Source organism: Heterodontus francisci, chromosome 17 (genome assembly GCF_036365525.1).
Source record: "Heterodontus francisci isolate sHetFra1 chromosome 17, sHetFra1.hap1, whole genome shotgun sequence".
Classification (NCBI taxonomy): domain Eukaryota; kingdom Metazoa; phylum Chordata; class Chondrichthyes; order Heterodontiformes; family Heterodontidae; genus Heterodontus; species Heterodontus francisci.
This window is the reverse complement of record NC_090387.1, coordinates 32,024,498-32,049,076: the sequence shown is the minus strand read 5'-3', so window position 1 is coordinate 32,049,076 and position 24,579 is coordinate 32,024,498. Positions and strand designations below refer to the sequence as shown.

The 24,579-nt window shown below is 43.9% G+C and overlaps 1 protein-coding gene across 1 annotated transcript in view; it reads left to right on the top strand.

Annotated features, from left to right (window-relative positions):
- The first annotated feature begins 2,909 nt into the window (after positions 1-2,909).
- Positions 2,910-24,579, top strand: part of gabarapl2 (GABA(A) receptor-associated protein like 2) — a 32,825-nt gene continuing 11,155 nt past the window's right edge. The window contains exon 1 of the mRNA XM_068049219.1: positions 2,910-3,072. Within this exon, the coding sequence (XP_067905320.1) occupies positions 3,039-3,072 (34 nt within the window). The 5' untranslated portion in view covers positions 2,910-3,038. The remainder of the gene's footprint in view (positions 3,073-24,579) is intronic.

Here is a 24,579-nt window from a genome sequence, read left to right as displayed (position 1 = left end):
GGTGTGTCTGACCTGCCGCTGGGACAGGACATACCCAGGGATGGTGATGGTAGTTTCTGGGACATTGTCTTCAAGGTATGATTCCCATGAGTATGACTATGTGAGGCTGTTGTTTGACTAGTCTGTGGGACAGCTCTCCCAATTTTGTCACAAGCATCCAGATGTTAGTCAGGAGGATTTTGCAGGGTCGACAAGTCTTTTCAAAGACACAGGCCTGGATGTTTACAGTCATGAATTTTCTGAGGTGTTGTCGATTCCTGGTGGTTAAAACCTCAGGCAGTAGTTGCTTTTTCAGTTCTCTCCTGCAGCAAGTTAAAGTACAGTATCAGCAGCAGGGCCTCTTCCTTAGCTAGACTGATTTCACAGCCTTTGATGGGAACTGGCTTTCTGCGGTCTTTGGTTGCTCTCCTTTCTGTCTCCAGAGGACTACCTTTTAAGGTAAAAATCTGTCACATTTGAGTCTCTGTCAGGTGACACAGAACCCTCTCCCATGGTGTGACCACACAATGGTCCAGGATATGGAAACCACTGCTATTTGTTGGTGTCTGAATGGGGACCATTCTGTTACAATGTTGCTACTTTACACCTGTTCATCTTGGTTTGGCCTGTGGAGTCAGTCTGTCTTACAGAACCTTTGCTAGTTCATTCCTGTGATTAGGAGTCATCAACATGTAATGGAACTGCACTCACCTGTTCCATTTTTATTTTTCTAATCCTAGCCAGAGAATCACCATCAATGGCTTCTCTTCCCATTCCTGCATCGTTACCTCTGGTGTCCCCCAAGGATGTATCCTTGGCTCCCTCCTACTTCTCATCTACATGCTGCCCCTCAGTGACATCATCCAAAAATATGATGTCAATTTCCACATGTACACTGATGACACCCAGCTCTTCCTCACCACCACCTCTCTCGACCATGCCACTATCTCTAAATTATCAGACTGCTTATCTGACATCCAGTACTGGATGAGCAGAAATTTCCTCCATTTGTATATTGGGAAGATCAAAGCTATTGTCTTCGGTCCCTGACACAAACTCCACTCCCTTGCCACTGATTCCGTTCATCTCTGTAGCAACCATTTGAGGCTGAGCAAGACTGTTAGCAACCTTGGCATCATATCTGACCCCAAGATGAGCTTCGAACCACTTATCCATGGCGTCACTACGACCATCTATTTCCACCTCCGTAACATTACCCATTTCTGACCCTACCTCAGCTCTTCTGCTGCTGAAACCCTCGTCCATGCCTGTGTTACCTCCATACGACTATTCTAATGCAGTTCTGGCTGGCCTCCCACTTTCTACCCTCCGTAAACTTGAGGTCATCCAAAACTCTGCTGTTGACATCCCATCCCTTATTAAATGCTGTTCACCCATCACCCTTGTGTTCACTGACCTACACTGGCTCTTGGTTAAACAATGCCTCGATTTTAAAATTCACATCCTTCTTTTCAAATACTCCATGGCCTGGCCCCTCCCTGTCTCCGTAATCTCCTCCAGGCCAACAACCCTTTGAGATAGCCGCACTCCTCTAATTCCTCTTGAGCATCCCTGATCTTAATCTTGGAGGGGAACATGTGTGGCCGGCAAGTTCCCCTCCAAGCCACACACCATCCTGGCTTGGAACTATATCGCCGTTCCTTCACTGTCGCTGGGTCAAAATCCTGGAACTCCCTTCCTAACAGCACTGTGGGTGTACCTACCTCACATGGACTGCAGCAGTTCAAGAAGGCAGCTCACCACCACCTTCTCAAGGGCAATTAGGGATGGGCAATAAATGCTGGCCTGGCCAGCGGCGCCCACATCCAAAAATTACTTCATCTTTAGTGGCTGAGCCTTCAACTGCCTAGGGCCTAAACTCTGGAGTTCCTTCCCTAAATCTCTCTGCCTCGCTACCTCAAATTCCTCCCTTAAACCACTCCTTAAAACCTATCTCTTTGACCAAGACTTTGGTCATCTGCTCAAATATCTCCTTATGTGGCTTGTCATATTTTGTTGGCACCGCAGCCTCACAGCTCCAGTGACCCGGGTTCAATTCTAGGTACTGCCTGTGTGGAGTTTGCAAGTTCTCCCTGTGTCTGCGTGGGTTTCCTCCGGGTGCTCCAGTTTCCTCCCACATGCCAAAGACTTGCAGGTTGATAGGTTAATTGGCCATTATAAATTGCCCCTAGTATAGGTAGGTGGTAGGGGAATATGGGATTAGTGTAGGATTAGTATAAATGGGTGGTTGATGGTCGGCACAGACTTGGTGGACCAAAGGGCCTGTTTCACTGCTGTATCTCTATAAAAAAAAATAGAAAAATACCTCTATAATACGCGTTGGGACATTTTATGATGCTATAGGCACTATATAAATGTAAGTGGTTGTTGCCCTTACCCCGCCTGGCCTATATGCGACTCCAATACCACACAAATGTGATTAACATCTAATTGCCCTCAGCAATGGCAGAGTGGGCAACTGAGCTGCATCAAGCCACGACAAAGAACACCAACTGCTCATCACCACCTTCTCTGGGCAACTGGGGATGGGTAATAAATGTCAACTCCAGAAAGAGTACACAAGGGACAGTTGCTAAAGTGTACCCTTCCAGCTGTGGTGCTTACACTTTCCCTCAATCTGGAACCTATGTTGGGTAAGGGGGAAAAAATAGAAAATGTGTCAAAATATTTCCTCTGTAAAGTGATGCAATTTGATGGCGGAACTAATCTTCCAGAACAAACCATATCATTATAAGGGATACATTAATCCTTTGTTATTATTAATATAAGATTCTTTTAAAAGGATCTAGCATGCAAGAGTACAAATCAAAGACTACGGACCAAAATACTTTAATCTACAAGATGTATTCTGGGTGTTAGAATTCTCTGGCATTCTCACTTGAAGCACTGTCCTTCCTCACCTCCCCCCGCCTTTCAACAAGGAATAGTTGAGACCGAGAGGACATTCCCTGAGCTTGATACAGTGCAGTGCTGAGGGTTACGTTGTAGCAGCGTTTTGTTTCTTTTTAGAAAATAGAGACTTTTATATAGCGGGCAACATGAAATGGATGTTTAAAGAAGACCATTCATTAGGTGAGTTCAGTCTGTCGCCTCGGTATCAGTGGCACTGAATCCATTCTGCTGGGCTGCCTTGTCCGTCTTCATGGCCTAGTCCTGACCTGCGCAGTTTGCCTCTGGCCTCTTGTTTGTTTTTCTTTAGGGTGTGTAAATTGTTGCGTCTATTTAAGGTTTTTTTTTTAAGAGTTCGAGGAATGGTTTAACCAGTGTTCGAGTATTGCATCCCCTGTACCTGTATAACCAGGGTTGCGTTGAAACAGCCACAAATTAAAACCTGTTTTGTACTGTAATTTTTTATATTTAGAATCAATACTGTACATTATTTATGCATGTATAGTTTGTACCAGCTTACACAACCGTTCCCTGTTAATTTCAACAAGCCCTCACCCTCGTTGGTTTCCTCATGTTTATCAGCAGCATACTACTCTGAGGGATAGGCCCTACATCACATCAGCTTCAAACTGCAAATAATTTATATACTGACTTCCATCACCTAAGAATATTGCTATAAACTTATGAAGTAGTTTTGGAGCGTAGTTATTGTTGTAACATAGGGAACGGATTTGCACACAGCAAGGTCCCACAAAATGCAATATGGTAACCAGTTAATCTGTTTTTGGTGGTTTTGATTAATTTGGTTTTGGTAAGTGTTGGCAAGGACACCAAGGAAATTTCTTGCGCCCACAAGCGGGATCTTTTACATCCACGTTGGTTCTGTGTTTAAGCTCAATTTAAACTTAGCATCCTATAGGACCCTGAGTTGTGTTTCAGATTCCAAATCCTATCACCAAGACCACTAATATTGCCAACAATAATTTTCAGACTTTTTCTCAAAGTAAGTTGTTGACAGTTTATATTTACACTTCTGCCACATCTTCCACCTTTATCCTTACCTCACCCCACTGCCACTGAAATTCCCATCCGTGCCTTCATCAGGTCCAGACTTGGTTTCTCTAATAGTTTCCTTGCTGACTCCTAACTCTAGCCTACTCCACTACCTGAACCATACCTACATAGTGTTCTGCTGAAAGGTCATTGACCTGAAACGTTAACTTTGTTTCTTTCTCCACAGATGCTACCTGTTCTGCTGAGTATTTCCAGCATTTTCTGTTTTATTTCAGATTTCCAGCATCGACAGTATTTTGCTTTTGTCATATCCACATTAAATTGTGCAATCATGTCATTGCTACCTCTCACTGGCTCTCCATTCGCCAACACATTGAATTCAAACTTTCTGACACTTGTTTACAAGTGTCCAGCAGTCGATATAAAACTGCTATTCAGGAAAGGAGGGAGAGAGAAAACTGGAAACTACAGATTAGCTTGACATCAGTCATTGGGAAAATGCTGGAACCTATTAAGGAAGTCTTAACAATAGTATGATCAGACAGAATCAACACGGTTTTACAAAAGGGAAATCGTGTTTGACAAATTTATTAAAGTTTTATGAGCATGCAATTAGAAGGGCAGATAAAGGGGAACCAGGAGATGTAGTATACTTGGATTTCCAAAAGACATTCAATAAGGTGTCACACAAAAAGTTAACATGCAAGATAAGGGCTCATGGAGTTGCAAGTAATATATTAGCATGGCTGGAGGATTTGTTAACTGATGGGAAGCAAAGAATAGGTATAAACAAGGCATTTTCAAGTTCACAGGCTGTAACTAGTAGAGTTTGTCAAGGGTCAGTGCTGGGCTTTCAGCTATTTACAATCTATATTAATGCCTTAAACGAAGAGACTAGGAGTAATGTATTCAAGTTTGCTGACGATACAGAGTTAGGTGGGAATGTAAGCTGGGAGGGGGGCACAAAAAGGCTGTAAAGAGATAGAGACAGGTTATGTGAATGGGCAACAAGGTGGTAGATGTAGTATAATATGGGGAAGTGTGAGGTTATTCACTTTGGTGGTAAGAATAGAAAAGTAGAATATTTTTTAAAAGGCATGAAACTTGTAAATGTTTATGTTCAGAGAGACTTGGGTGTACTTGTACAAGGATAGCAGAAAGTTAGCATGCAGCTGCAGAAAGCAATTAGGAAGGCAGATGGCATGTTGGCCTTTATTGCAAGGGAGTTGGAGTACAAGAATAAGAAAGTCTTGCTGCAATTATATAGGGCTTTGGTGAGATGAGACCTGGAATACTGTTTGCAGTTTTGGTCTCCATATTTAAGGAAGGATATACTTGCATTGAGGCGATACAGCGAAGGTTCACTAGATTGGCCCCTGTTATGAGAAGGTTGTTTTATGATGAGAGGCTGAGTAAATTGGGTTTATTCTGTCTGGAGTTTAGAAGAATGAGAGGTGGTCTTATTGAAACATACAAGATTCTGAAGGGGCTTGACAAGGTAGATACTGAGAGGTTGTTTCCCCTAGTCGGGTAATCTAGAACACAAGCACTGTCTCAGGATAAGGGACCGATCATTTGGATTGAGATGAGGAGGAATTTCTTCACTCAGAAGGTTGTGAATCTTTGGAATTGTCTACTACAGAGGGTTTTGGATGCTCCATCGTTCAGTATATTTCAGGCTGAGATAGACAGATTTTTGGTCTCTTAGGGATATGGGGAGCGGGTGGGAAAGTATTGAGGCAGAAGATCAGCCATGATTGTGTTGAATGGCAGAGCAGGCTTGAAGGGCTATATGGTCAATCCTACTAGTGTTTCTTGTGTTCGAACCCTTCCCCATTACTGCAGTCTCCTCCACTGGTATGAAGCTGTATGTGCAACATTGGTTTCCCATACATCCCCACATCCCTCCACTCCACCTTTGGTGGCAGAGTTTTCAATATTTTTTTTTTCCGTGTGATTGGTAAAAACTTTTCGTTCCTTTTTCATTTATCTAAGTTAAGACTAAGTTAAGCTTAAGATTAAAAATGGCAGGAGATCTCAGACCCGTGTTATGCTCCTCTTGCTCAATATGGGAGCTCAGGGACACGGCTGATGTCCCTAACTCCTTCACGTGCTGGAAGTGTGTCCAGCTGCAGCTCTTGTTAGACCGCATGACGGCTCTGGAGCTGCGGATGGACTCACTTTGGAGCATCCGCGATGCTGAGGAGGTCGTGGATAGCACGTTTAGCGAATTGGTCACACCGCAGATTAGGATTGCTGAGGGAGAAAGGAAATGGGTGACCAAAAGGCAGAGAAAGAGCAGGAAGGCAGCGCAGGTGTCCCCCGCTTTCATCTCCCTCCAAAACAGATATACCGTTTTGGATACTGTTGGGGCAGATGGCTCACCAGGGGAAGGCAGCAGTAGCCAGGTTCATGGCACCGTGGCTGGCTCTGCTGTTCAGAAGGGCGAGAAAAAGAGTGGAAGGGCTATAGTCATAGGGGATTCGATTGTAAGGGGAGTAGATAGGCGGTTCTGTGGTCGAAAACGAGACTCCCGAATGGTATGTTGCCTCCCAGGTGCACGGGTCAGGGATGTCTCAGATCGGCTGCAGAACATTCTGAAGGGGGAGGGTGAACAGCCAGTTGTCATTGTGCACATAGGCACCAATGATATAGGTAAAAAAACGGGATGAGGTCCTACAAGCAGAATTTAGGGAGCTAGGAGCCAAGTTAAAAAGTAGGATCTCAGAGGTAGTAATCTCAGGATTGCTACCAGTGCCACGTGCTAGTCAGAGTAGAAATGAAAAAATAGTCAGGATGAATGCGTGGCTTGAGAGATGGTGCAGGAGGGAGGGGTTCAGATTTTTGGGACATTGGGACCGGTTCTGGGGGAGGTGGGACTATTACAAATTGGACGGTCTACACCTGGGCCGGACTGGAACCAATGTCCTTGGGGGTGCTTTTGCTAACGCTGTTGGGGAGGGTTTAAACTAATGTGGCAGGGGGATGGGAACCAAATGAGGAGGTCAGTGGACAGTAAGGAGGTAGTAACTAAAGCCTGTAAGGAACTAGATAATGAAGTCAGTGTGACTAAGGGGAAGAGTAGGCAGGGAGCAGATGATGAACGCAAAGGGACTGGTGGTCTGAGGTGCATTTGTTTTAATGCAAGAAGTGTCGTAGATAAGGCAGATGAACTTAGGGCTTGGATTAGTACCTGGGAGTATGATGTTATTGCTATTACTGAGACTTGGTTGAAGGAAGGGCACGATTGGCAACTAAATATCCCAGGATATCGATGCTTCAGGCAGGATAGAGAGGGAGGTAAAAGGGGTGGAGGAGTTGCATTACTGGTCAAAGAGGATATCACAGCTGTGCTGAAGGAGGGCACGATGGAGGACTCGAGCTGTGAGGCAATATGGGCAGAACTCAGAAATAGGAAGGGTGCGGTAACAATGTTGGGGCTGTACTACAGGCCTCCCAACAGCGAGCGTGAGATAGAGGTACAAATATATAAACAGATTATGGAAAGATGTAGGAGCAACAGGGTGGTGGTGATAGGAGATTTTAATTTTCCCAACATTGACTGGGATTCACTTAGTGTTAGAGGTCTAGATGGAGCAGAATTTGTAAGGAGCATCCAGGAGGGTTTTCTAGAGCAGTATGTAAATAGTCCAACTCGGGAAGGGACCATACTGGACCTGGTGTTGGGGAATGAGCCCGGCCAGGTGGTTGAAGTTTCAGTAGGGGACTACTTTGGGAATAGTGATCACAATTCCGTAAGTTTTAGAATACTCATGGACAAAGACGAGAGTGGTCCTAAAGGAAGAGTGCTAAATTGGGGGAAGGCCAACTATACAAAAATTCGGCAGGAGCTGGGGAATGTAGATTGGGAGCAGCTGTTTGAAGATAAATCCACATTTGATATGTGGGAGGCTTTTAAAGAGAGGTTGATTAGCGTGCAGGAGAGACATGTTCCTGCGAAAATGAGGGATAGAAATGGCAAGATTAGGGAACCATTGTTGACAGGTGAAATTGTGAAACTAGCTAAGAGGAAAAAGGAAGCATACATAAGGTCTAGGCGGCTGAAGAAAGACGAAGCTTTGGAAGAATATCGGGAATGAAGGACCAATCTGAAGCGAGGAATTAAGAGGGCTAAAAGGGGTCATGAAATATCTTTAGCAAACAGGGTTAAGGAAAATCCCAAAGCCTTTTATTCATATATAAGGAGCAAGAGGGTAACCAGAGAAAGGATTGGCCCACTCAAGGACAAAGGAGGAAAATTATGCGTGGAGTCAGAGAAAATGGGTGAGATTCTAAACGAGTACTTTGCATCGGTATTCACCGAGGAGAGGGACATGACGGATGTTGAGGTTAGGGACAGATGTTTGATTACTCTAGGTCAAGTCGGCATAAGGAGGGAGGAAGTGTTGGGTATTCTAAAAGGCATTAAGGTGGACAAGTCCCCAGGTCCGGATGGGATCTATCCCAGGTTACTGAGGGAAGCGAGAGAGGAAATAGCTGGGGCCTTAACAGATATCTTTGCAGCATCCTTAAACACGGGTGAGGTCCCAGAGGACTGGAGAATTGCTAATGTTGTCCCCTTGTTTAAGAAGGGTAGCAGGGATAATCCAGGTAATTATAGACCGGTGAGCCTGACGTCAGTGGTAGGGAAGCTGCTGGAAAAGATACTGAGGGATAGGATCTATTCCCATTTGGAAGAAAATGGGCTTATCAGTGATAGGCAACATGGTTTTGTGCAGGGAAGGTCATGTCTTACCAACTTAATAGAATTCTTTGAGGAAGTGACAAAGTTGATTGATGAGGGAAGGGCTGTAGATGTCATATACATGGACTTCAATAAGGCGTTTGATAAGGTTCCCCATGGTAGGTTGATGGAGAAAGTGAAGTCGCATGGGATCCAGGGTGTACTAGCTAGATGGATAAAGAACTGGCTGGGCAACAGGAAACAGAGAGTAGCAGTGGAAGGGAGTTTCTCAAAATGGAGACATGTGACCAGTGGTGTTCCACAGGGATCCGTGCTGGGACCACTGTTGTTTGTGATATACATAAATGATTTGGAGGAAAGTATAGGTGGTCTGATTAGCAAGTTTGCAGACGACATTAAGATTGGTGGAGTAGCAGATAGTTAAAGGGACTGTCAGAGAATACAGCAGAATATAGATAGATTGGAGAGTTGGGCAGAGAAATGGCAGATGGAGTTCAATCCGGGCAAATGCGAGGTGATGCATTTTGGAAGATCCAATTCAAGAGTGAACTATACAATAAATGGAAAAGTCCTGGGGAAAATTGATGTACAGAGAGATTTGGGTGTTCAGGTCCATTGTTCCCTGAAGGTGCAACGCAGGTCAATAGAGTGGTCAAGAAGGCATACGGCATGCTTTCCTTCATCGAACGGGGTATTGAGTACAAGGGTTGGCAGGTCATGTTACAGTTGTATAAGACTTTGGTTCGGCCACATTTGGAATACTGCGCGCAGTTCTGGTCGCCACATTACCAAAAGGATGTAGATGCTTTGGAGAGGGTGCAGAGGAGGTTCACCAGGATGTTGCCTGGTATGGAGGGCGCTAGCTATGAAGAGAAGTTGAGTAGATTAGGATTATTTTCATTAGAAAGACGGAGGTTGAGGGGGGACCTGATTGAGGTGTACAAAATCATGAGAGGGATAGACAAGGTGGATAGCAAGAAGCTTTTTCCCAGAGTGGGGGATTCAATTACTAGGGGTCACGAGTTCAAAGTGAGAGGGGAAAAGTTTAGGGGGGATATGCGTGGAAAGTTCTGTACGCAGAGGGTGGTGGGTGCCTGGAACGCGTTGCCAGCGGAGGTGGTAGACGCGGGCACGATAGCGTCTTTTAAGATGTATCTAGACAGATACATGAATGGGCAGCAAGCAAAGAGATACAGACCCTTAGAAAATAGGCGACAGGTTTAGATAGAGGATCTGGATCGGCGCAGGCTTGGAGGGCCGAAGGGCCTGTTCCTGTGCTGTAATTTTCTTTGTTCTTTTGTTCTTTGACCCTTGACTTTGCCACACCTTACCTAAATCTGTCTACCTTTCTTCCTTTCTCACCACGTTCAAAATCCTCCACAAAGCTTTTGACTATGCCTTCAATCACATTTCCTAACACTTCCACAACTACTCCGCATTCATTTTCCTTTGTTCTGTTAAAAGCCATGGACTGTGTACTACATTAGAGGCACAATATAAACACAAGTTGTTATTTTTTCCTGTATCTCTTTTTTGAGTCGAGGAATTAGTAGTGACAGTATTAGCATAAGAACAGTTAACTGTTATGATGATCTCTGGTTGTTTATTTTAATATAGGTATTAAGGTATTTATTTTTAGAGACAGTGCTGCTGTTGATATTGCAGAGAAAGAAAAGCCATGAGAATGTGTTAAATGCTCATCTGCTAATAGTGCCACAGTAATTTTCAGCCTGACAATATCGTAGTACATTCCATAAAAATAGCTCTCCATTACACTGACTGCAACAAAGTCTTATGGGCTTCATCAGAAGATGGCTGCCTGCATTGCCTTGACCTTGTGTCATTCACTGTTCTGTTCTTTTGCAGTCTGAATCTGGTATCCAAGGAAGAAGTGGTCCATTGAAGCTTGTAACTAGAGACTTAGCGTGTTTGACTGGGAGTACTGTTTGATTTGTCATTTCTCTTTATCCTTTGTCATACCATATTTATTCTGCATCATCATTAATGTATAGATCAAAGGAGCAATATTAATCTGAGAACATCTGAATTTAGAATTTGCCTTTTAATGAGCTCTGAACTTAAATCAGATCATAGGTTTAGGCAACAGGTGAGAAATCAATTTATGGGCACAAACCATTCATTATTGTCTATTTAATAGTTGATCTGTATTTTCCCATTAGCGTGCATTAATAATTAGTTACATTTCTGAAGGAAACAAGAATTTCTCACGAAAATAGATTTTTTAAAAATTCGTTCATGGGATGTGAGTGTCGCTGGCTAGGCCAGCATTTATTGTCCATCCCTAATTGCCCTTGAGAAGGTGGTGGTGAGTTGCATTCTTGAACCCATGAAGTCCATGTGGTGTAGGTACACCCAGAGTGCTGTTAGGGAGAGAGTTCCAGGATTTTGACCCAGCAACAGTGAAGGAATGGTGATATAGTTCTAAGTCAGGGAATGCACGTGAATGCCGATTCTATGCAATGTATTTTATAGTGAGGGTAATATCTGAGGATTAAATATGGGAAGTTTTATGGGGCCTGAAAGAGCAGGTTTCATAGCAAGCGGGGTGAACGTAATTAGGCAGGAGTTGACATTTTGATTTCCTGACGGTGGGTTCAAAGTTAGAGATTAAGTCAGTGGCGTTTTTGTGGCAGGTCGGGCCTCCTGTCATCTTGTGGCGGGTTTGCATACCATGAATACTTACTACCATATAATTAATTGAAATTAAGTGCTACCTGCCAGATTCAGTCAGTGGCGCACATCAATCTTGTGGCACCCGGATCCTGGTCGTTTAAAGGTGGCGTGTACCAGTCGGCGTTGTGCCTGAGGTCAGTCGTTTTCTTTCTTGAACTCTTTGGTACAAGGAAGGGCAACATTAAAATGGATGTTTGGCTTCAGGCTCGGGACCTGCAAGGGCGAATCATGTTGGGGGAGGTGGTCTAAGAGGGTGGGGTTCGTGTGCCTGGAGGTGTGGAAGAGGGAAGGCAGAGGGTGGGGTTTGGGTGCCTGGAAGTGCAGAGGAGGGAAGGCCTAGTGTTCTGGGTGAGGTGATGGTGTTGGGGGACGGCGGGGCAGGGGCGGAAGTTGGAGCAGATAATGAAGATGAGATGCATGATGGCCCGAAAAGGAGAGGGCAAGATGGAAGGTGGCAGGAGGAGGGTGGAAGATGGAGGATCTTGCCTTGAACCAGATGTGCACCGTTTTGCAAAAGGAGATGAAAACACATGGGGTTTGCAAGGAGGGCAGATCAAAGTGGGAGGAGGCTAGTGCTGGGTGGGTGCAGTTGCTGCTGTGCACAATGAGAGATTCATAGATCCTATCTGTTCATGCGTTCAGTGTTTGAACTTCATGGTCAAGCAAGGATTCATTTGAATGTCTGCCTCATTCAAACAGTTATAAAGCTGCAATGACATGGGTCCCATACACCCAATATTTTTGCAAACTTGGGAGCAAGAGGAGAGGATGTGACAGAGGAGGACGCACTGCCAGCAGCAGGCAGCACAAGAAGGGGTGGGCATCATAGAAGACGGGCGCTGGCATGTCCACATGTTGGAGAAGCAATGCCAGAGGTGTCTGAGGATGTCACGTGAAATGGTCACTGAGATTTGTGGGATCATTCAGCAAGACCTGCAGCCATGTGGTTTTGGTGGGAACATACGAATTAGGAGCAGGAGTAGACCACTCGACCCCTCAAGTCTGCTCCGCCATTCAACAAGATCATGGCTGATCTGATTGTAACCTCAACTCCACATTCGCGTCTACCCCAATAACCTTTTTACCCCCTTGATGATCAAGAATCTATCTACCACTGCCTTAAAAATATGCAAAGACTCTGCTTCCGCCACTTTTGAGGTAGAGACTTCCAAAGACTCACAACCTTCTGAGAGAAAAAAATTCTCCTCGTCTCTGTCTTAACTGATTTTTAAAGGGGAAACATCCTTTCCACATCCACCCTGTCAAGACCCCTCAGGATTTATATGTTTCAGTCAAGTCACCTCTTACTCTTCTAAACTCCGGCGATACAAGCCCAGCCTGTCCAACCTTTCCTCATAAGACAATGCAATGCTTTCCACGCATTTACATCTTTCCTTAAATAAGGAGACCAGAACTGTACACAGTTTCCAGATATGGTCTCACTAATGCCCTGTATAATTGATGCACAACCTCACTACTTTTGTATTCAATTCCCCTCGCAATAAACAATTACATTCTATTAGCTTTTCTAATTACATTCACATTGATTCATGCACTAGGATAGCCAGATCCCTCTGAAACTCCAAGCTCTGCAATCTCTCACCATTTAGATAATTATTTTTTTTTGTCTTCCTGCTAAAGTGAACAATTTCACATTCTCCCACATTATACTCCATTTGCCAGATCTTTGCCCACTCACTTAACCTTCTATATTCCTTTGTAGCCTCCTTATGTCCTCTTCACAGCTTATTTTCCTACCTACCTTTGTGTCATCAGAAACGTTAGCAACCATACCTTCAGTCCCTTCATCAAAGTCATTTCTAGAAATTGTAAAAGGTTGAGGCCCAGCACTGATTTCCTGTGGCACACCATTCATTACATCTTGCCAATCAGAAAATTACCCATTTATGCCTACTCTGTTTCCTGTTAGCTAGCCAATATTCTATTCATGCCAATATGTTACCCCCTACACCATGAGCTTTTATTTTCCACAAGAGCCTTTGATTTGGCACCTTATCAAATGCCTTCTGGAAATCTCAGTACAGTACATTCACCATTTTCCCTTTATCCACAGCACATGTTACGACCGACCACTCCAGTCAAAGCCCCCAATCAAAATATATGACTCTGATTGTGGTGGGAGAAACGCACTGACAATTCAATCCTGTCGCTCCACAGATCGCCTAACATATTTAAAACTTTCCAAATTAAAGAAAGACCCAGCCAAATTGTACCTTCTATTAACCCCTGAATGAGGTTAACCAGACCAGGTGTCTTTAAATCAATAAATTAACTCTTTAATTAGAAGAACTAAATTCTTAAAACTAAATTCTCCAATTATGAAGATATAAACAACATTTAAAATAGAAAAAATTAGAGTCCTTGCAAATTTACAGTCCAATGTTGCTTGAAGTCCTTGCAGAATGTTGCTTGAAGTCCTCACAGTCACCCGATGTGGGAAAAAAGGTTCTTCCAGAGTAGAACAGTCCGTAGTCGTAACTCCAGCAGTAGGTGATTTTTTTCTTCTCCAGCAAATTTCAACAATTAATGACTTGCAAACACTTTCAATAGAATCAATCTGACTTTAGAGTTTTTGAGGGATAAAAGATTGTCACAGTCTAACTTCTCTTCCTTCAGATTAAATGGTCAAGAGCTCTTCTTTCAGGTGCTAACACCAGCTGTCTGTGTTCTGTTAGAACGAACTCTTCAATTAAAAAGCCAGTTCAGAATTGAATTGTAACAAATGTATCGCTTAATACTCACTCCCAGTGGCTGTATCTATGGTAATGAGAATGCACCCTTTGGATCGCAGTCTCCAAATGGCTGTTTCTAAGGCAACGAAAATGCACCTTCCTATAACTCCTGAGGCTTGCCAATTCTTAAAGCAATACTGATCCTTTGCAAGCCTTAAAGGCAAACCGCATATTCCCGGAAAAAAAACTACAGGACCATGACACCTCCGTCCCTAGTGGAATGAAGCGCCATTCCTGAAATGCTTTTCATTACAATGGTTAAAAAATACAAATTGAAAAAACGCCAACTTGTTTTTTCCAAGCATTTACAGATATACACATTTCTAAAAAAAATGTTTAAACTACAGCAACATGTTCCACTCGAACATTTTGACTTAAAGCTTTCAAAAAGGTTGTTCCACTTAACTCATTTTAAATTTACAAGCATAGTCTTCTGATTGTTTCATGTTTTCCTTCCAAGTGTCACTATTGTCCATCACCTCAGCCAGGTGAGCTGCACAGCTAGGAGCACTGACCACTATTGGGTTCACTATTCTCTGAGAATTTTCTAGAGTACCCCTTAACCATCACTTGACACTGGAAAACCCTGTCAGGTGTAACTGAAGCTGATTTTTTTCTTATCCTGGGGTGTCAAAGGAATTTGACAGTATCCAACACATCTGTCCATTAAAGACATATTGGGTTGCTCACTCTGTCCATACAGTCCTTTAATTGAGAATTTGGGTAGGAGTCTGCCTTCTTTACCACAGTGACTTTTCTAGCGTCTATTCAAGTTTGAGCTGTCCCACCAGGTTTAGTCAACAAGACCGTCTGCGAATTCCAGCTGTCCTGACTAGGTTCATCCAAGCTGCTCCTCAGGATGCATTGTACCTTTGCTTCCACTTGGGCCTGTCTGTCTGGACCTAAGCAACAAGGATGTCATTTTAAAGGAATGGGCAGCGCAGTGGTTAGCACCGCAGCCTCACGGCTCCAGGGACACAGGTTGCGGAGTTTGCAAGTTCTCCCTGTGACCGCATTGGTTTTCGCCGGGTGCTCCGGTTTCCTCCCGCAGCCAAAGACTTGCCGGTTGATAGGTAAATTGGCCATTGTGAATTGCCCCTAGTGTAGGTAGGTGATAGGAGAATTGAGGGAAGGTGGGGATGTATTCGGGAATGTGGGATTACTGTAAGGTTAGTATAAATGGGTGGTTGTTGGTCGGCACAGACTCGGTGGGTCGAAGGGCCTGTTTCAGTGCTGTATCTCTAAATAAAATAAAATATACCCAAATCATGTGTAGCTAAGGTTGTACATCCTGGCTTTTCCCTACAAACTTTTTGAAACATTGTGCAAACCCAGGTTAGGACTTCACCCTGTTTTGCCTCGAAGTGTAAAAGCCTATTGTTTAATTTTCCGAGCCATTCTGCATTCGCTGATTGGATAGTTGGAGGTTCAATCTGAGAATTTCCCAGGCTTACTTCTGCCTCATCCTCACTATCCTTTTCCTTCTCCACGGTCCCGATTAACTGACATACCTGTACTGGCTTATCCTCCTCCCTGTGGTAATATGGTTTGAGCAAATTAATGTGACACAGCCGGTTCTTCATCCAGCGATCAGGGGTGTCAATCAAGTAATCTACCTTACCCACTCTTTTGATCACTCTATATGGGCTACTGAACCGTGCTGGTTCTCCCTGTGATAGTAACAACACTAATACGCTAACACTGGTTTTATGGTAGGTTGTGGTTTTCCCACTGTTTGATAGGTGTGGCATGCCCTACAAAATTGTCTCACATCCTTTGTAAGACCTGACCAGTAATAATGTTTGATTATGTGTGATTTGGTCTTCCGAATTCCCCTTTGTCCTGAAAAGGGAATGTCATGTGCTAACCTTAATAATCCTTGTTGATATTTAGGTGGTGCCACTATCTGTTCAACAACTTTCCAGTCTTCGTCGGCAGGTCTATGAGGTGGTCTCCATTTCCTCCTCAAAACCCCGTTTGCCATATAATAGCCTTCCGAAACTCCTTTCACCTCAGCTTCTGACAGAGCCGTCTGTGCTATTTGATAGATCTCTGGATCAGCTTTGCTGTGCTGCAATGATAGACGATCTGTTAAACATCTCATTTGGATTATCTAAATCCCCAAATAAGCTTTCAGATACTTGACTATCTATTTGTGGTATCCCTTTTCCCTCCGACAATGGATCCCATTTAGCCATTGCTCGGGTAACTACACACGCAGGAAATATTCCCGGAACTTGCTCCTGTAATTGCTCCATTTCCTTAATTTCACATGGTTCCTCTGTAACTATCAGGGAAACTGATACTTTTGATCCAGCCAAATTGTTTCCTAGGAGTAGATCAATTCCTTTTACTGGTAAACTGTGGACAACACCTACAGTTACGATCCCAGATATTAAGTCACGCTCTAGGCATATTTTATACAAAGGTACGGGTATACACTCCCTGCTAATTCCATTTACTAAAACTTTAGCGTTCAAGGCGCTCTCTGGTGGAAACCTCATATCTTTCCCCAGTAAGTGTGTTTGGGTCGCTCCTGTGTCCCTGAGTATAATGATAGGTTTTCCTGCTTCACTTACAGGATACGGAGTTACTCTCCCCTTTAACAAAAAATTATTATAACTCAGGTATTTTATTCTTAACCTCTACACTCCTCTTAGTTTTAGTATCTGGTTTCACATTCACAGCTGTCGTTAAAGCTATAGCCTGGTCTGCTATACTCTCAGTCAGAGTCTTTTCCTCTGCACTAACTTTGCGTACCCCAACAAGTCCTATGGGTTTACCTTGCAATTTCCAGCACTCTGAACGAAGATGACCCATTTTGTGGCAATGATAACACTTTGGCTTGCGAACCTCACTTCTACCCTTAGCACCTTCCTTTCTTACCTGAGGAGGTGATCCTGGGGCATTCCCAGCTGTTCATTTTTGTCCCCGGCTACTTACCTTCCTTTCACTCTCCCACTTCCTATCCTTCTCGGGTTTATGGGGGTGATGGACAGAATAGATTGGCTTATTCACAAGCTCAAAATCATCAGCAATCTCTGCTGCTTGCCTAGCTTTCAAAACTTGCTGGTTATCTATGAGTTCTCACTACTGAAGGAATGGAGTTTTTAAACTCTTCTAAGAGAATCAATTCTCGAAGGTGCTCATATGTGGTTTCTATCTTTAATGCCCGTATCCAACAGTCAAAATTCATTTGCTTGACCCCCTCAAATTCTAAATATGTCTGCCCAGTCAATCGCCGTATGTTCCTAAACTTCTGACGGTAAGCTTCAGGGACTAACTCATACGCAGAGAGAATAGTTTTTTTTGCCATCTCATAATCTGCAGAAGCCTCTTCAGAAAGCATGGCATAAGCTTCATGAGCTCTGCCTACCAGCCTGCCCTGCATCAGCAATGTCTAACTTTCTTTCGGCCATTTCACCTGTTTGGCTATTTTTTTCAAAAGATATGAAAAATGCCTCTAAGTCCCTTTCCTCGACCTTAGGAAGAGCCTGTATAAATTTAAACACCTTCTCGCTGGGTCCTGATCTAAATTCAGAATCTTCCTGAACCGAATTTTCCCTGGATTTAAGACTACCCCTTTGTCTTAGTTCCATCTCTTTTAATTTAAATTCCCTCTCTTCTCTTTCACTCGCTCTCTGAAGTTCAAGTTTTCTTACTGCTTTTTCCCTTTTTTTTCCAATTCAGGTTTTCTTAATTTTTTTTCTGCCTCAAGTTTTTTTGTTTCTAACTGAATCCTAGCCAATACAACTGCATCACTCTCGGACCTACTACCTTCATATCTCTCGTATTCCCTTTCTTGTTCCTCGTATTGCCCTTCATCTGTATCATCAACAACATCATCTGGAATTAGTAGATGATGATGTTCGGCTACTATGTCAATTATCCCTTCTTTTTTGGCTCCTGATTTCAATTCCAACCCCAATTTCACTTCCAATTCTTTTAATTTACACTTAGTTAAAATTATCAAGTCACTCAGGCAAATATTCTGCTTTTCCAAAAACTCTGCTTTAACGATTAATGCCATTACAATGGTATAGACTGTACTTTATTGTACAAGAGACCTGGTTCTTTTAATTTCTTTGTAATTGGTGTCAGATTTAGATCCCAACAATCGAGTTTCCAATTGATAAGATCCCAGACTCGAGAGCAATTAATCTGATGCCTAACTCAGGACCCCAATTTAAATATGTTATCCCAGAGAAGAGTAATTACTTTGATTCCAAATGTAAGCCCTCCAAATTTGTCTGATTCCAGATGCGAGCCACCGAATTAAATATGATTCAACTGCAAGTGAGCCCCCAATTAAGATATGATTCAAATCCAGAGACCCAATTAATATGTGATTCAAATCTTGAGCGAGCTCCCCAATTAATATGATTCAAATCACAGACGAGAAACCCAATAAATATGTTACGACTGACTGCTTCAGTCAAAGCCCCCAATTAAAATATACGATTCTGATTGTGGTGGGAGAAACGCACTGATAATTCAATCCCGTCGCGCCACAGATCGCCTAACATATCATTTAAAACTTTCCAAATTAAAGAAAAACCCAGCCAAATTGTACCATCTATTAACCCCTGAATGAGGCTAACCAAACCAGGTGTCTTTAAATCAATAAATTAACTCTTTAATTAGAAGAACTAACTCCATAGACTCAATGAAGATATAAACAACATTTAAAATAGAAAAACTGACAGTCCTTGCAAGTTTAGAGTCCAGTGTTGCTTGAAGTCCTTGCAGAATGTTGCTTGATGTCCTCACAGTCGTCCGATGCGGAAAAAAGGTTCTTCCACAGTAGAACAGTCTGTTGTCTATCTCCAGCAGTAGGTGATGCTTTTCATCGCCAGTGAATTTCAACAATTAACGACTTGCAAACACTTTCAGTAGAATCAATCTGACTTAAGTTTTTGAGGGATAAAAAATTGTCACAGTCTAACTTCTCTTCCTTCAATTTAAATTACCAGAGATGTCCGTTTTGGCTTGACTTTTTTAGAATTTTGAGAGATAATAATTAAACAGACTAAATTTCTATTCCTTCAGTTTAAATGGTCAAGAGCTCTTTTTTCAGGTGTTAACACTAGCTGTCTATGTCTGTGTTCTGTTAGAACAAACTGTTTTCAACTAAAAAGCCAGTTCAAAATTGAATTGTAACAAATGTATCACTTAATACTCACTCCCAGTGGCTGTATCTTTGGTAACGAGAATGCACCCTTTGAATCGCAGTCTCCAAATAGTTGTTTCTAAGGCAACGAAAATGCACCTTCCTATAACTCCTGAGGCTTGCTGGCTCTTAAAGCAATACTGATCCCTTGCAAGCTTTAAAGGCAAACCGCATATTCCCCCCAAAAAAACGACAGGACCATGACAATGTTACTACTTCAGAGAACTCCAATAAGTTGGTTAAACCTGATTTCCCTTTCACAAAACCATGTTGACTCTGCCTGATTACTTGAATTTTTCTAAGTGCCCTTCTTATAATGTCTTTAATAATAACTTCTGACATTTGCCCTATGACAGATGTTAAGCCAACGGGCCTGTAGTTTCCTGCTTTCTGTCTCCCTCCTTTTTTGAATAAAGGAGTTACATTCGCTCTTTTCCAATCTAAAAGATCCTTCCCCCGAATCTAGGGAATTTTGGGAAATTAAAACCAACGTATCAACTATCTCACTAGCCACTTCTTTTAAGACCCTAGGATGAAGACCACCAGCACCTGGAGACTTGCCAGCTCACACTCCAACAATTTGCTCAGTACTACCTCTCTTGTGATTGTAATTTTCTTGAGTTCCTCCCTCCCTTCCATTTCCTGATTTACATCTATTTCTGGGATGTTACTTGTATCCTCTATAGTGAAGACTAATGCAAAATACCTATTCAGTTTATCTGCCATCTTTTTATTTTCCATTATTAATTCCCCAGACTCACTTTCTATAGGACCAACACTCACTTTTTGTTAACTTATCATTTTTAAGTATCGATAAAATCTCTTACTATTCGTTTTTATTTTTCTAGCTAGCTTTCTCTCGTACTCTAATTTTCCCTCCTTTATTAATCTTGTATTCATTCTTTGCTGTTTTTTATATTCTGTCCAATCTTCTGACCTGCCACCCATCTTTGCACTATTATAGGCTTTTTCTTTAATTTTTGGTACTATCTTTAATTCATTGCGCTGCCCCGTTGCCCTGGATGACCGTGGCCGATGAGCTCTGGAGGAATGGGGCCTTGAGGTCTCCATCCTACTGGGGGTCTCCTGCGCTGGCGCAGGGGAATTCCCTTGACCTCGCCTGCTGGAGATAAGGGAGTCAGTGTCAGGGGGGAAGAGCACATGCCACTCACCCTGGGGATGTCCTCCGAGGAAGACCCCGGGGCAGCTGACACATTCTCCTCCTCCATCTGAGTGCTTGGTGACATCTGCCTGTCTCCCTAAGGGGAAGGGGCACCCAGAGGGAGGTCCAGTTGCCTCGTCCCCCTCTCGCTTAGCCGCTGCTGTACAGAGCCCACAGCTACAGCGGTGGAATGCAGGTCAGAGTGCATATGGGTCAATTGTTCAACCTGGCCCTCCATGGTAGTCGCCATGCTCTTCGTGGAGGAAGCCATATGCTCACATGCCTGGGATATGGCAGATGTCATGGCTTGCATGGACTCCTCCATCACGTGCAAAGCTGTGCATAACCTCTGGCATTTCTGACATATGTTCCCCAAACAGTCACTGCATTTCCAGCAGCCTACTTGTGGCCTCGACCAGAGGACCATCATCAGCGTGAGGCTCAGCAGGGTCCTGGTCCCCTGCAGACCTCTGCATGTCAGGGACCTGGCTGTAACATTCTCCCTCAGCTGCTGAGAGGTGTCTGTGCCATGCCCACCAGATTGTAACTCGGAATCGATGTGCAAATCCCCTGTGGATTGTGTGGACGTAACTGCGCTGGTGGAGGTTGCAGAAGATGCAGGTAACGGTGCACCCTCTGGGGCATTGTTATCATCGTCCCCAGAGGCAGAGTCAACAGCTCGCTGGCTTGTCATCATGTGATTGTGGGCATTGCAGTGGGGAACAAACAGAAGCACGTGAAGCATCATCACAGCATGCACACATCACTTTTTTGCACAGTTCTCCTGATTGCCCTTATGGCATCAACAGTAAGGTTGGCTCTTCATTCTTCAGTCTAGATGATCCAGCCTCGCCGTCCTCCCTCTGCCACTATCTGAACTGCTTCCCTCCTCTGCTGGGGTCAGGAGTCTAATATGTGGAACAAAACCCGCTATCTTGTAGCGCTCTGTAGATTGTGGATCTGTTTCTCCTGCACAAGAAAGTGCTGATTTAATGGCATGTCAAATGACGCCCAACACCCCTAGTCTGAAGGCATTCCCATCATTCGTTCTGGCCTGTCAGTTGCACACTGCATCAAAGCGCAACCCGACTCCAGACTTCCACAAACAATTAGAACTAAAGGCTGACAAGTCCCCAGGACCTGATCGCCTGCATCCTAGGGTTGTAAAATAGTGGCCGCAGAGTAGATGCATTAGTTGTCATCTTCCAAAATTCCCTAAGTTCTGTAAGGTCCCAGTGGAGACGTGTAAAGACGAGTGAGGGTGAGTAAAATTATTGTACGAATTTAAGGGGAAAAACCTAGAATACCCTGCCTAAAGAAAAACAGCCAGACTGATTAACCTCCATGATTGTACTGACGGATTATTTATAGCCCTGCTGTACGTGCTGCTTCGCTGAATAATGTTGGGTTCCACCAATGAAAAGCATTTCCCGCCGTCTGATCGCACGTGTCTTCTGTGCCCGCTGGAACTTTGATTTTAAATTATAATTCGTGGGAACCAACATAAAGGGAGAGAGCGGAGTTGCTTCCCACTTCTGGTTCTGTCATCAGAAATATCGCAAGATGGATAAAATCTCACCCATGGGCCAGAATTTCACCCTTGGCGAATGGGAGTCATCCACCGATTGAAAAGTCGGTGGCGCATCTGCCTCTGCCTGGCCTGGGGATCCGGACTACATTTTGCAGTCCCCAGGCCTTTAATTGGTCTGAGGCGGGACTTCCACCTCATTGAGGCAGGAAGTCCTGCCTAATGGAGCTTCCGGCCAGTTAGCGATTCGGCAGCTCTCTGTCCTAGCAACGCCACCGAGAGCGGTGGCCACTGCTGGGACTGCAACCCAGCCTCAGGAGGAAGATGTTTGGGTGCCCCAGAGAACTGGTAAGTTTTGGGGGTCTTGCCGGGTGCAATCGGCGAGGCAAGGGTGCTCGATTGGGGGCCAAGAGTGCATGTTGGGTGTTGGGGGTCGTTGGACATCAGGGTGCTTGATCAGGAGGGCCCACCAACCCCTGCCTCCAAGGCTGTTGGAAAGCCATCTTTTAACAGGCAACTTTTCACGGGCCTGAGCCGCCCGCCAGCCAAGGGTAAAATCCCCATGGCGGCTGGTGGAGGCCCTTAAGTGGCCATTATTTGGCCACTTAACGGCCTTGATTGGCCTGGAGTGGGCGGGCTACCCTGCGCAACATGGAGACAGGAGCAGGTCGGGAAGGGCCCCCCGAGCCTCCCGCTCCATTTTATGCCCTCCCCCACCACCACTTTGGGAGGGTGTAAAATTCTGGCCATGGTATCTATACATATGTTGATGAGGACTAAACACAAAACACTGTTCAATTCTTATTCATACTTTAGCCTTGAAAAATATGTGTATATATTCAGTATACCTTTCCTGATACGCTGCCAAAAAATGAGCATACTCACCTCTTTATAAAAAGAGATGGTGTGTTACCTCATACTACACCCCCCATAGAAAATAAATGTCTGCTAAGGATTGTAACAGCAGCATAATTACATCTGGTAATATATTTATAATATATGGAAAGCCTCTTTATTGTAATTTATTTCTTTAATTCATGTATTCAATGATGTCACCATTCCTTTGATGCACTTTCCTGTGATGAGTGAATTGTAGTCGGTCTGCTTTGTCATGTTGCTCTATTATTCATGACCTGCTCAAGCACTTTGTTGCGATGCCAGGTAAGAGGCAAGGAGAAAGAACATTTTAGTGCATTATCTCTCCATTGCCTCACCCATCTTATCTCTGTACTTTCTGAAATCTTTGCGCTCTCCCAAATCTGGCCTCTTGTGCATCCTGATTTTTAATCGCTCCACCATTGGGTGCTGTGCCTTCAGCTGCCAAGGCTCTAAGCTCTGGAATTCCCTCCCTCAACTTCGCCACCTATCTATCTGTCTCACGTCCTTTAAGATGCTCCTTAAAACCTACCTCTTTTCATCTGTCCTAGTATCTCCTGACGTAGCTCAGTGTGAAATTTTGTTTGATAATGCTCTGGTGAAGTGCCTTGGGTCATCTCACTATGTCAAAGGCACTATATAACTGAAGTAGTAGTTGTTGTATTATATTAAAATGTCATGGCAAGGACACACATTACTGCTCCATTTGAGGTTCCTAGTTGGTTTGAGGCACATACATACAATTTATGTTTTTAGATACCCCTATAGCAAGGCAAGCTTGGAACCTTTTTAAACTTCAAGATTGGTTTTGTACCAGATGCAGTTATACGACACCTAATTTGAACCAAAACCAATATGAGACTACCACCTCAATGTGGTCTCTTTATTTGTCAAAATTTGGAATAGAATATGGTGATTGGATGAGGAGAGGTGGGAGGAGGCTCATGTGGAGCATTAACACTGGCATGGACCAAAAGGCCTATAACGTTTGCGTCATCCAAGTACCAGGCCATGACCATCTCCAATAAGAGAGACTCTTAACACCTCTCCATGACATTCAACAGCATTACCATCATCGGATCTCTCCCACCATTAAAATCCTGGGGGTTACCATTAACCAGAAACTTAATTGGATGACCCACATAAATGCTGTGACTACAAGAGCAGGTCAGAGCCTGGGTATTCTGCGGTGAGTGACTTGTTTCCTAGCTCCCCAAAGCCTTTCCACCACCTACAAGGCATAAGTACGGAGTGTGATGGGATACTCTCCACTTGCCTGGACATGTGCAGCTCCACCAACATGGAAGGAGCTCAACACTATCCAGGCAAAGCAACCCGCTTGATCGGCATCCAATCCACCACCTAAAACACTAAAAATCTGAAATTGAAAGCTAGTCTCTAATGATGCCATGAAACTATTAACAATTGTCATAAATACCCATCTGGTTCACTAATGTCCTTCAGGGAAGGAAATCTGCTGTACTTACCTGGTCTGGCCTACATGTGACTCCAGACCCAGAATATTGTCGTTGAATCCTAACTGCCCTCTGAAATGGCCTAGCAAGCCACTCAGTTCAAGGGCAATTGGGGATGGGCAACAAATGCTGGCCTGATTGCGACGCCCACTTCTCATGAAAGAATTAAAAAAATTCACGCCCTCCAGCACCAGTGCAATGTAGCTGCTGCGTGACCATCTACAATAGGGTTGTCCAACCTTTTGGCTTTGGGGGTGGGGGGGTGCCACATTACAATTATTGTCTTGCAATGGTGGCCGGTGAAACAATTTTG